The sequence below is a fragment of the Capricornis sumatraensis genome, chromosome 7 (assembly GCF_032405125.1).
Source record: "Capricornis sumatraensis isolate serow.1 chromosome 7, serow.2, whole genome shotgun sequence".
In the NCBI taxonomy this organism is placed as follows: domain Eukaryota; kingdom Metazoa; phylum Chordata; class Mammalia; order Artiodactyla; family Bovidae; genus Capricornis; species Capricornis sumatraensis.
The window spans coordinates 73,513,536-73,526,082 of record NC_091075.1 but is presented as its reverse complement, the minus strand read 5'-3'; the positions used below and the strand labels follow the sequence as shown (position 1 = coordinate 73,526,082).

General features: G+C 42.8%; 1 protein-coding gene across 2 annotated transcripts in view; it reads left to right on the top strand.

Annotated features, from left to right (window-relative positions):
* Nucleotides 1-8,948: 8,948 nt before the first annotated feature.
* The window catches only part of KDR (kinase insert domain receptor), a 46,658-nt gene continuing 43,059 nt past the window's right edge, over nt 8,949-12,547 (top strand). For both annotated transcript variants that reach the window (XM_068974783.1, XM_068974785.1), the window contains exon 1: nt 8,949-9,260. In XM_068974783.1, coding sequence (XP_068830884.1) covers nt 9,194-9,260 — 67 coding nt within the window. In that variant the 5' untranslated portion in view covers nt 8,949-9,193. The remainder of the gene's footprint in view (nt 9,261-12,547) is intronic.

The following is a 12,547-nucleotide window of genomic DNA, read 5'->3' as shown; positions in this document are numbered from 1 at the left end:
GAGGAGGAAAAGGCAACTGACTCTAGTATTCTTGCCTGGGAAATCTCATGGACAGAGGGACCTGGTAGGCTACATCCATGGGGTTGGAAAGAGTTGGACACAACTTAACGACTAAACAACAACAATGTACATACAATCCAAGGACTTCTGACTATTGCAAGTAGGGAATGAATAATTCAGTTGGATGGGAGTGTAGCAGGAGGGGTTGAGGAGACTTCTTGGTGCCTGGTTTTGAAGGGAGGCCAGTCTCCTATAGGCAGACTTTGAAATAAAGTATATTCTAAGCAAAGAGAACTAACATTGGGCAAAAGCCTGGAGACCAGAGAGTATAAAGCATTTTTTTGTAAGTGATCAGTGGACTCTGTATGGCTGGATGTAGAGTATGTCTATGGTATACTAGAAGATAAGCTGGAAAAACAGGAAGCAGGCAAAGAATGAAGCTTTGAGCACCAGGCTTAGTATTTGGGACTTTATGTTGTGTGCAAGTGCCAACAGTCAAAGATAAAGGACAGATGAACCTGGTGTTTTAGGAAGATAACTTTGGCAGCAGAGTGATGGATGGATTGGAAAATTCCAGAACAAAGGCAAATGGTCATGAATCAGGGCAGTTTGTGAAGCAAAATAGGGGTTAGATATGAGAGATATAAGAAAGTAGACAAGATTGGTTTGGGTGGAAGGAAAAAGGCAGGGAGGTAGCAAGGCTGCAAGGTATGGAGTACAAACATTTAGATGGATTCTGCGCTTGAGAAGCCTGCACAAGGCAGTGCAGGAGTGCAGAGACAAGTGTTCAGTTTTGAACACTTTGAATTTTAAAGATTGGTGGGACATACACATGGATATATCCAGGACAGATTGGAATTAGAGTCGAGCTAGAGTAGATGTCAGAGCTGAAAAGCACAACTTTGCATGTTATCCCCATAAAGAAGAGAGTTAACGGCACAAGGGAAAATGAGATTCCTGAGAAATTCATGGGAGGGGAAAAGGGATGATGGTCAAGAATGATTTGGGGATTCCCTATGTCTAGAGTTGAGCAAGGGCTTCCCTTGTAGCTCAGTCAGTAAAGAATCTGCCAGCAGTGCAGGAGACCCAGGTTCAGTCCCTGGGTTGGGAAGATCCCCTGGAGAAGGAAATGGCAACCCACTCCAGCATCCTTGCCTGGAAAATCCCATGGACAAAGGAGCCAGCTGGGCTGCAGTCCATGGGGTTGCAAAGAGTCCGGCATGACTGAGCAACTAACACTTCACTTCAGAGTTGAGCAAAGGAGCTTAAGCTGATGAAAGGCATTGGCTGGAGAGGTAGGCATGTACAATGTAATGAGACTCAAGCAAACACAGAGCTTCAAGATGGGCTTGACCATGGATAGGTGTGGTCGAGGTGCTACTGCTGCTGCAAAGTCACTTCAGTCGTGTCCGATTCTGTACGACCCCAGAGATGGCAGCCCATCAGGCTCCGCCGTCCCTGGGATTCTCCAGGCAAGAATACTGGAGTGGGTCACCATTTCCTTCTCCAATGCATGATAGTGAAAAGTGAAAGTGAAGTTGCTCAGTGGTGTCCGACTCTTCACGACCCCATGGACAGCAGCCTACCAGGCAGTGGGCAGAGTCAAGTCTGAGAAGAAGCTACCGTGTTTGAGAAGAGATGATGAGGGCTGGCCTTTCTCTTTCCAGAACTTGTAGATGAGGAAAGGTAAAAGTAACCAACAACCAAGTAGCCTTAGGGAGACTCAAGGTCACTCTCCTTATTCCTTAGGATAAGGAAATGTAAGTGTTTTTGTAAACAATCCAAAGATCATTTTGTCTAATATTTTCGATGTGTTGCTTTGTTACTAGACTCATTTTCTCCACATCTGGAACTTCTATTTATATTATGTGGTCAGATGCGTGAAATGACTCCCTTATGGCCTTTCATCTGCCTATAATCAGCCTGACCAATTTGGGGATGATTATCAGTTAGATCTGAAGTTATACTTTTTATTTTATTTAAAACTTTCCCTCTGTGTGAGGTGTTCCTTGCTGAGTTGTTCCACTTGGTTTTATTACGTACACCAAACAGTGACATGTGAGAAATGAATGTTCAGAAACACACGGAAAGAAAATTTTTATTTGTGCCTCAAGGGATTCCTCACCAGTGTTTTGGAAACTCTGGAAACTAAATTTATATACAAAGAACGTAAAACTTTTCTGCTTTCATTGATTAGCTCTCATTGCTGGTGAAGCAACATTACTGGGAAATGCTGTCTTTATTCTGTAGAAATGTGAAAAGCACTGAAAACTAATACAACTAACCTGAAAGTGGGTATATTCTTCCTGTGAGGAATGAGTGACTTATAATTATTCTCTAGGAGACAAAGCAATTGTTTTTGCATTATTTAGTTCTTTGAAAGCTCGATAAGCTTTTAAGGGGAAATGGCATTAATTCACTGGAAAATGGTTACAATCTGCAAAGGACACAGACATGAAATTTGGGTCACACATTTTTTGTATAGCACATGCAAATCTTATAATGCTTTTTTTGTTACTCAAAAAACAAAACTGTGATATTCACTGATTAATAAATTAAGAACTTTTTCACTCTGTGTCTGTTGATGTTGTTTAGTTCTATTTATTCTAGTAAGTTGCCTTCTGTAAAGGTAATTGTGATGGATACCCAAGAGACACTTGATTCTGAGGAAAAAAAGCGAAGAAACAAAGAAGAGCAGAAAACAAAATAATAAAAATAGTTTGAGCTTCATCAGTGTATTAAGGAAGGATACACAGAGATTGTGCTAGGCATTGAAAACGCAAAATAGATTTGAATTGATTCCTGCTTTTGAGGGAGAAACAGTCACATGAACATAGTCATATGATCATATATTGTGTAAGTGCTATGTGTATATAAGAAAAAGAAAATAATTTCTTAGCTCTGTGCATAACAAAATAGTCCAAACTAACTTGTTCTAGGGTAAAGTATAAATTCAGTATAGCTTTGGATATATTTATATTTTTATATGACTATTTTATAAATGTGAATTTAAAAATGATTTGTAAGGTACATTTTATATAGCTAGCACATATAATTTGAACCCCGCAGTATTTTTGACAATGGTTATATTTAATCATACATAACATGATAAGTATGTAATATACAGGGTATGTTTTATTAAATAAGCATCAACATCATGCATTTCATCATTCTTATTATACCTTAATAACCATCCTGCTAAACTCAGCTACCTGCTCAGGTAAGATTTAACCTCTGCCTATTTCTTTCGGGAAGATCTCAGTTGAAGAAGGCAGTTGAATAAAAAACTAAACCATTACTTGGGAAGGTCATTTGAACTGGGTATTAAAGGACGAATGGAAGTCCTGGAGACTAAAAGAACCCCTCCAAAACCATGGTAGAAAACAAATGCTCCAAAAGCACAAGTAATTATGTATACAGGAATACCTGCTTTTCTTTGAAGGGTAAAGTGAAGATCCCACTGGGATGGGGTTCTGGAGTGGGAGATGGAGAGATCTAGTAATGTGTCCTTAATTCTGCTTTGATTGCTCACCCAGAGTGATTCTCCTAGTCACCCTTGGCCTTCCATCCACCCAGCAAAACGGAAGCCATCATCATGGAGAGGCTGAGGAAGCCAATGACACCTACTGACTCAGCCTCATCCCCTGAAGGAGACCAGTCCTTCAAGAAACTGTATGTATTTGGAAGAGTGCTTCTTGTGTATTTACTGCCTCTCTGCTTTGAAGTCCTAATTCCACCACTTATAGTTGTGGGACTTTGGAAAATTTCTTAAACATGCAAATCTCTTACCCCCACTTCCATATGAAAATAATTATAGTATCTTCTTCTCTGAGTTATTGTAAACATTACAATAACATAATTCAAGGAAAATACCTGACACATATAAAGTGCTCCAAAAATTGACTTATTATTATTGTTATTATTTTTATTTTTAAAAAGCAATGAGTCTCTTGGCTTTTAGCCAATCATTAAGTAATTGTAAGAAAACTATGCATGGATTGTTTGCAGAGAGATGAAACGACTTCTCTTCTGTTTTGGAAGACTTTGAGGAAGGCAAAGGAACATTTATTTAAGGATGGTGATTTCTTGTCACTCTTCTTCATTGAGAATTGCTAACAGTGCCTGCTGCCTTCATGGGATGTTGCAGCAATGAAGTGAGAGATGCAGTGAAGCATTCACAACAGTGCCTGCTGACAGAGTGTACTCAGTGAATGTTGGCTGTTATTATTATTTTCTAACATCCTTCTCTGGTGCCATGTGGATTTTCAGTTGATTAATTCTCTGCGTGCTTTCCACTTTTAAAAATTGTTATATTGATCCTTGTGTGATATAACAAGAAACTATATGGGTGAGCTTGGGGAAGGCACATAGGCGTGCATATTTATAGTAGTTGAGATTTTTCCTATGCAGGTGGCAAGTAGTGAAGTCTGTTTCATAAATATATCGCAAACTCCCCAAAAGGATGGAGGACTTTATGAAGGAAACGAAACACTGATAGAAACATCCAAGGCAAGCCTGGCTTTGTGGTGAAAATCTTCTTTTTCTGGAATATACAAATATGTAAGTTAAAAATAAGTCACACAGGGAGTAAAATACACATGGGTGTGTAAGGAAGATGGATAAGGAGAGATAAAGGGTGCTTGTGATCCCCCAGTGCATGAGTGTCATGAGTACAATGGGCTGTGAAGTCCAGCAAACATCTGGCAAGGTAGTCAGGGCTCTGGTAGGTTAGAGCAAAAACAAATATTGGAAACAAATTAAGTGAAGTAAACAGGGGAAAGTGACATGCAAATATGTAATCAACAAATGGCAATGGCTGAAAAATATAACAGCTGCTAGAAGAGAGAGTTGATCTTGATTTACATATTTTATTTGTACAAGTCACACGTTCTCATTTTGACAAAATGTTGTAGAAATATATAAATTAAAAAGTGCAAGTTCCCATCCATCTGCTTCTCTGCTCCAACCTTTTCCCAGAGGTAATGTCAAGATAACTGACTGTGGTATTATACAACACCAGGCAGCTCTTTGATTATAGTTAATTAAAACAGATTTTTTTTTTGGAAAGGTAAGTGGACATTTTTATTTTATTTTTTTTTAAATTTTTATTTTTACTTTATTTTACTTTACAATACTGTATTGGTTTTGCCATACATTGACATGAATCCACCATGGGTGTACATGTGTTCCCAAACATTAAACGTGTAAATGTAGAGAATAGTAAAATGAACCCTTTTTTAGTCATCATCCAGCTTCCATGGTTATTAATCTTTTGCTAGCCTTCATACTTTTTAAGACATAAAGTTCAAAATACTGGTGATGATGGAACCAAAGTTGGCAACATGGAATGTAATTGATGCATTATGCTTTGGTGATAAGAACCATTTATATTCTTTGTGCAAGAAGCCCAGTGAAACAGCTGGAGATGCAGAGCACGGTGTGATTAAGTAAAATTTGCCCTGGGTGGAGCTAGTGTGAGGACTGCTCATTTCTGTTCATGTTGTCTATATTTTTACCTTCTGTACCCTAGTTCCTCATGTAGTATCTAGCACATAGTAGGGGATGAGAAATTGTTGTTGAAGAAATGAGCCTGATTTGCCATTCAGATCTTGGCAACATGAAAGAGACTGGGCATTGTAGTGTAATTAATCTTTGCAGAATGCTTTCTAATGGGCATTAGGTGCTTATTATGTGCTAGGTGCTTGGACTTAGCAGCTGTTAAGTCATGCTCTATGTACAGTAACTCATTCAATTCCTGCAAAAACCCTTGGCAAAAGGTACTATTATCATCTTTTAGTTTCTTAGATATGCACCCAGTAAGTTGGTCAAGATCATGTGAATAGTAAGAGGCAGACCTGGGAGGTAAGCCGAGCTAGTAGTCCGTGTGTACTTAGCACCACTCTTGGTTCCTAAAGATATCTGAATACCATTTATGGGAAGCTGAACACACTTGCATACTTTGAAAGGTAGTGATCTTACCTGTACTGCCTGATTAACTCACAAATTACTCCTTTGCAGCAGTGCAATACCCCAGAGGGTATTGCACGTGGAACAAACTTAAAAAAGAAAAAAACAGACTTTGTCATTTTTCATGAACACAAGGCACTTCTTTGTGCTGTGTGGGAGGGAATGTGGTAGACTGATTTCATTGAGATCCTGCCAAATTCTGGTCTTGTGGCCATCAAAGACGCATCATTTCCTCTAAGACTTCTAAGGGGGCTATTACCATGGGCCTGCAGGTTCTGGTTTGCATTCAGAAGAGACACTATCTTCTTAAGTGAGACGTGGAAAAGGAAGTGTCACGAATTGTAAATAAAGTTGAGAGAGAAGAATTGTTTGGAGATGGAGAAAAATTGCCTGCTCCAAACCAGGTTCCATCTCCCTCCCCCTTATCCAACTTTGCCAGAGCGCATCCTGTTTTCCTTGCTAAGTTTACTTGCAGGAAGAGAAGAGTTTCTTTTAAGTATAACCCTGGCCCTGACAAATAGCTCCTAGATTAAATATTAGTGTATTTATATAGTGCAACACCATGCCACTATGAAAAAGAACAAGACGGAGCCCTAAGGCTTGATGTAGAATGATCTCCAAGTTTTTTTTTTTTTAAGTGAAAAAAGCCAACGCTCAAATGGTATTTATACCAAGGCTACCCTTTGGAAGAAGGATCATGATACACCTTTATTTGCTTGGAAAAATAGGAAAGGTAAAAATGCTTGCCTCTGGGACTTCCTTGGTGGCTCTGTGGTAAAGAATCTGCCTACCAATGCAGGAGACAAGGGTTCAGTCTTGGGCCAAGAAGATCCCACATGCCTGGAGCAACTAAGCCTGTGTGCCACAACTTCTGATGCTGTGTTCTCGAGCCAGGGAGCCACAGCTACTGAGCCCACATGCCACAACTACTGCAACCTTTGTGCCCTAGAGCCTGTGCTCCGCAGCAAGGGAAGCCACTGCAATGAGAAACCCGCACACTGCAACTAGAGAGCAGTCTCTCTACCCTCCGCTCACCGCAACTAGAGGAAGCCCACACTCAGCAGCCAAGATCCAGTGCTGCCAAAAATAAATAAAAATTTAAAAAATATGCTTGCCACTGCTGAAGGAAAGACTTTTCATTCTAAAACTTTCCGTATGAAAAATAATTTTAACCATATACATGCATTACATTTCAAAGTTAAAGTATTTCAAATGTCAACCTGGCAAAGTAGAAGGGTAGATACAGTAAGGGCTTCCCTGGTGGCTCAGCTGGATCCCTGGGTTGGGAAGATCCCATGGAGGAGGGCATGGCAACCCACTCCAGTATTCTTGCCTGGAGAATCCCCATGGACAGAGGAGCCTGGCGGGCTACAGTCCCTGGTGTCGCAGAGTGGGACATGACTGAGCAAGTAAGCACAACACAGCACAGATATAGTAAGCATAGAAAAAGAAATAGAAGAAAAGGAAGATGTTACATTAATTTTGTATTTCAGGAGGAGGAGTTTGGATTAGATGTAGAAATGAAATATTTCTACCTCTCCATCTTCCTGAAAGATGGTCCTTTAAGTTGTCATTTAAAAGCCCCAGGGAAGTGAGAAGTTGCTCTGTAGCGCTGGGAGCCTAGTTTAGCTCTCTGTGATGACCTGGAGGGATGTGATGGGGGAGGGGAGGGAGGCTAGGGAGGGAGGCAATGTGTGTGTAATTACGACTGATTTGCATTGTTGTATGGCAGAAACCAACACAATATTGTAAAAAAAATTTTTTTAGTAGAAAAAAATAGAAAAAAGAAAAAGCTCCTAAAGTAAGAGATGGAGGGATCTAGAAGATCCTATTTAATGAAGTTAGAGGACATGTGCTGTCACTTCCCAGGTTTGGGGAGAAATGGAGAGAAAAGAATACATGTGGGTAGAAAGGAATCCGAGTTCTCCTCTAACAGAGCCGCGAGGAGTCTACACCTGCCGAGAAAGTCGAGAGGTTTGGCACAGACCGTTCCGGGTGCCCAGGGTCGGGAGTTTTGCTTCATTGCCCCTCCAGTGAAGCCCGCCGCTGCCGGCCTCCTTCCCCTCCGCCTAAGGGGATCCTGTCTGGAAGCTGTGCTCTTGAGAAGGCCCGGGAAGTGTCACGCTAGGGACTTCTGGTCAGGCCACACGGTGGACAAAATCTTTTCAAGGAGACACTCACACACGAACAAGGTACGCCAGAGCCCTGGGTACTTCCAGCTCCCGGGAGGCCCGAGATAGGTTTTTGGTGAAAGGTAGATACAGCGGGAGGGTCTCAGATTTAAATGCTTTAGGGGGCGAGACAGGTAACTTAAGAACGTGCGAAGCCATCAGGTGGAAGAGGAAATAGTGGGAACTTAGGAGAACTGGGCAAGTGAATATGCGGACTAAAGGCATTCAGATTCAGATTTTTAAACTACAACTGTGCTGGCCAAGCAAAACATTCTGGAGTCTGGCTGGAGTCACCACCATGTTGCGATCCTGCGTTCGCCTCGGCTCAGTATCCGATTCTCCCGGGTTGCTTCAACCTGCCGCTGAGCCTCGGCCAGTCCCCCAGCCGCTTCGGGCGCTCGCGGAGCCAAAACTATCCTAAACTTTGGCGCGCCTCCTGACGGCGCAGTGTCCCTCGCCGCTCTCCCGGTGTAGCTCCCCAATATCTTGGGGGTTTGGGGAAGGCAGCGGCCAACTAAATCTTGGAGTGCCTCAGAACCCATTGCGGGCTACATTTTCTTTCTGCCAGATATGGAGTTGTTGCACCCGGGACGTTCTCCCTTGGGCCATACTGGCCAGACGCAGTTGTGGGCAAGTGGGGGAGATGCAGAGATGGAGTGGGCGTGGGAAAGCACCGGATCCACGCACCGAACCCGGCTGAGAGGCGGGGCTGGTTTCGAAGGGAAGCCCCGCCCTGCATAGCCCCGCCCCCGCGCTCTAGAGTTTCGGCTCTGGCCCCAACCCAGCACTGAGTCCCGGGACTCCAAGAAAGCCGGAGGTGTATGGTTGCGTTTCCTCTGCCCGCGCGAGGCATCACTTGCGCGCCACGGAAAGCCAGGAGCTGTCCGGCAGCCGGGATCATCCTCTCCGACTGGCACCGCAGACGCTCCTGCAGCGAGCGCCCCGAAGCCCTGCGCGGCTGCGCAGGTTCCACCTCCGCGCCTTTTTCGCGGAGTAGGACCAGAAAGAGAACGGGCGCCTGATTTCTGGGCATTGCGCCCGGCGCGAGGTGCGGGATGGAGAGCAAGGCGCTGCTGGCCCTTGCTCTGTGGCTCTGCGTGGAGACCCGGGCTGCCTCTGTGGGTAAGGAGCCCACTTCCTAGAGAGAAAACGGAGAGATCGGGTGCGGGCGAAGAGATAGGGATTAGGAGAGGACCTGGAAGCTGGACCTAATCGGGACTGATAGAGCTGGAGGGGTGAAAGTGACTTGACACTTTGTGTTCTTTCATTTACCAAAGAGGAAACTGAAACTCAGTGACTGACCCAAGTTTACCCAGAAAGTTGGAAGTCTCTTGAGCCTAGTTCCATCTCCATGACTGTTTTCTGACAGGGACCTGGGCTGGAGAGTGTCCTGCAGAAGCCGATACACCCTCCGGCTCTTGGGAGGCTGGAGTGGGAAGGCGCCCCGGGCTGGCAGGCAGGAGGTGCCCCCGCAGGCGGGAACAGGCGGTGAAGCCTTGTCCGGTTGCGCGCACCATCCTCTCCCGAGCGCGGGGAAGGAAGCCCTCTGGGAGCCGGGAGCCAGCTTGGCCGGAGGGCACCGTGCGCTCAGCTCTGCCTCTGTAGTAGTCGAAGCGGGACCCCGGTCTGATGGTCGGATGTTCCTTTTTGGTATGAGCTCATCTATACACACCCACTGTATGAAGTGGGGTCCAGGGGAGAGCAAAACCTTTTCTTCTTCCTGGTGCAAGACAGCACTCTCTTCGCGGAGAGAAAGGGGAATGGGGCCTTGGACCCGCGGCTGTGACAGCTTCCGAAAGTGTCTCCAAGTAATAGACACCTTCTTATTGTAAAACAGTTTTACGTCTTTCATAGCGCTTTGGTCTTTCGGGTAAGCACATGGTCAGAAGTTCACGTTCTGAAAACCCTCTGAGCGATTTGGTACCTAGATTGGGTGCCACTCGCCACTCTCCTTGCCGTCTAAAATTTCCCTCCTTAAAGATTAGGAACACACATGCCCTTGTTGCAGTAAATTTCCTTTCTCTCTCTCCCTTCTCCCCCTTTCCTTCTACCCCGCCTTTCTCTCTCATCTCTCTGTAGCCAGTTTGCTGGTTTCCAGATTTCCCCTTTCCGAGGGCCAGAAGGGAGAGGGTGAAAAAGCAAAAAAAAAAAAAAAAAAAAGAAAGAAAGAAAGAAAAGCACAATTCAGGGGAAAATTCTTATAAAATTAAAATTCCTTATAAATTAAAGAATCACCTGTCTTTTTTTTTTAGGACACTCACATGCATATACAGTAACAGGATCATCTGTCTGTAGTTACTGAATTTTCTTAATAATGACTTGGTTCGTCCATGCCAGCTCTACCAGGGACACTCATTTGTCCCTGACAAGACCTCTCTCTGTCTCCCTTTAGGGGGAGAGAGTGAAGTTCTGGAACTTGTGGTTTGTTCTGTATTCCCCAAAGATGTGAGTTGCTTTTAAGCCCAGGGTGTTCCATAGCACAGCTGTAGGAACTGTAATCTGGTTGCCCTGAATATAATGATGAGGTTGCCCTTTTGGAGTGTGTGACATGCTTAATTGGATTGGGCTATAATTGATGCCATCAAATTTTAGAGACAGAGGCACTGTTGTTTTTCCTTCCTGTCTTTGAGCTGGAAGGGTAATAGTGCACAAATGAATTAATTTTGGTTATGGGATTTGAACATAGAAGAGCTTTTTATTGAGTAGCAGTGTATGTACTTCTTAGAGTTATTTCTTTAGAACTTTCTGAAAAGCAGAACTCAGACTTGCCAATGAAAATGAATGAAGCTTATTGGTGCAAAAAGAAATTGAGCGTTGGTCTACATGTATGAATTTGAAGTTATCATTATTGATAGCCTTGTAGAATAGTTTTTTGTTGGAGATATGTCTCTAGAATAGTATGATGTTGTTTTGGTTCCCTATGAATGGATAACTTTTTTTTTTTAAACATAGGAAAGTGTGTCCAGAGTGTGTGATAATCTGTGGAGGTGATTTACGAGAGATTTTCAAGAATGTTTTATTTTGGTGATGGTGGGAGCGTAGCTTATTTAGAGCTTAGTCTTTACTACCATTTTTTTCTCTTGTGCATATGCACAAATAATGGATTGTTTCTCATTTGGGTCATCGTGTGAATTGTATTAAGTTACTGTTTTTGACACATTCCTCAACTGAGCGTTTCTCAGCCACACTTGATATCTGTGTTTATCCAAATGAATTGTTTTCATTTTCCTCCTTAGATGCAGCAGGGCTCGGTTATTGGAAGACTTTTCTTTTGCTTTTAAACATTTTACTGTTTGTCCACTTTGGGGGTGGTTATTTCCTTCATGTTGAAAAGTGCTCTGCTGATTACTGAACATGACCCCCCAGACCACAGCTGTCCAAGAGTAGCCCATCGACCATGTATGCCTACCTCACCTGAAATGCTTGTTAAAAGGCAGATTTGTAGGCCTAGTCATATTGTGATACATGCTAAAGTTTAAGACTGCTGCCCCCGAAACATGTCAGGTCCAATGCCTGTTAGCTTCTGAGGTTTACTGATATAACAATTTCCAGTTTTTAAAATAAAATTTGATATTAACCTACAAATCTACTAACAATGTATTTTGCACATTTGAATGAGTGTATAAGAACACCTGTGATCAGTTGTTTGTTTTGCCTGCAGCTGTTCACGCTGGGGTCCACGGAGTCAGTGCTCTGCACATTTACACTAAATATTTGCTCGTACTTGTTTATTCATACATTTTCATATTTGCTAATACTCTTTTATTTGCTCAACGATGTGAATCCCAGTTTAGGCCTATAGAGTCATTTGTTCTTAATGGATGTGAGTTAAGGGTCATATGAAGCTTGGGTGCTTACCTAGCATCAATCACTTTTTAAGGTGGTGTTTTGAAAATCTGGATATCAATTAAGACCCTAGCATGGTGGATAGTTTTTCTTTCTCTGATGCTTTTTTTAACACCTGGTAGCTCTTTGCATTTAGTTGGCATTGGACTCAGTTTTCTTGCTGTGGAGTGACCTATGGCACGGAAACTGTGTGGTATATTTAGGTAGACACTTTTCCTGTGTTCCAAGCTTGGTGTCAACACAAGCTCAACACTTTAATCAATAAGTTGAGATTCCCCACTTGCAATTCATTAGCATCATCCTTTTTAAAGTCCTGTTCTCTGAGGAAAAGTACATGCATATTATATGACATTGGAAAATGTTTCTTTTCTCAATTCCTCTCACCTAGTTTTAATGTACGATCGTTCAACCTTGGCAGTTCAGTTACCAGAGTAAGTGCATTAGAAAATTGATAAAGAAAAATAAGACAAGGTCATGGACATTTCCCACCAAAGTACATCAATGAACTATGTAGAAGTCGCTCTATGTAGTACTCAGTAATCAGCAGTTTGGTCAAATGTGTG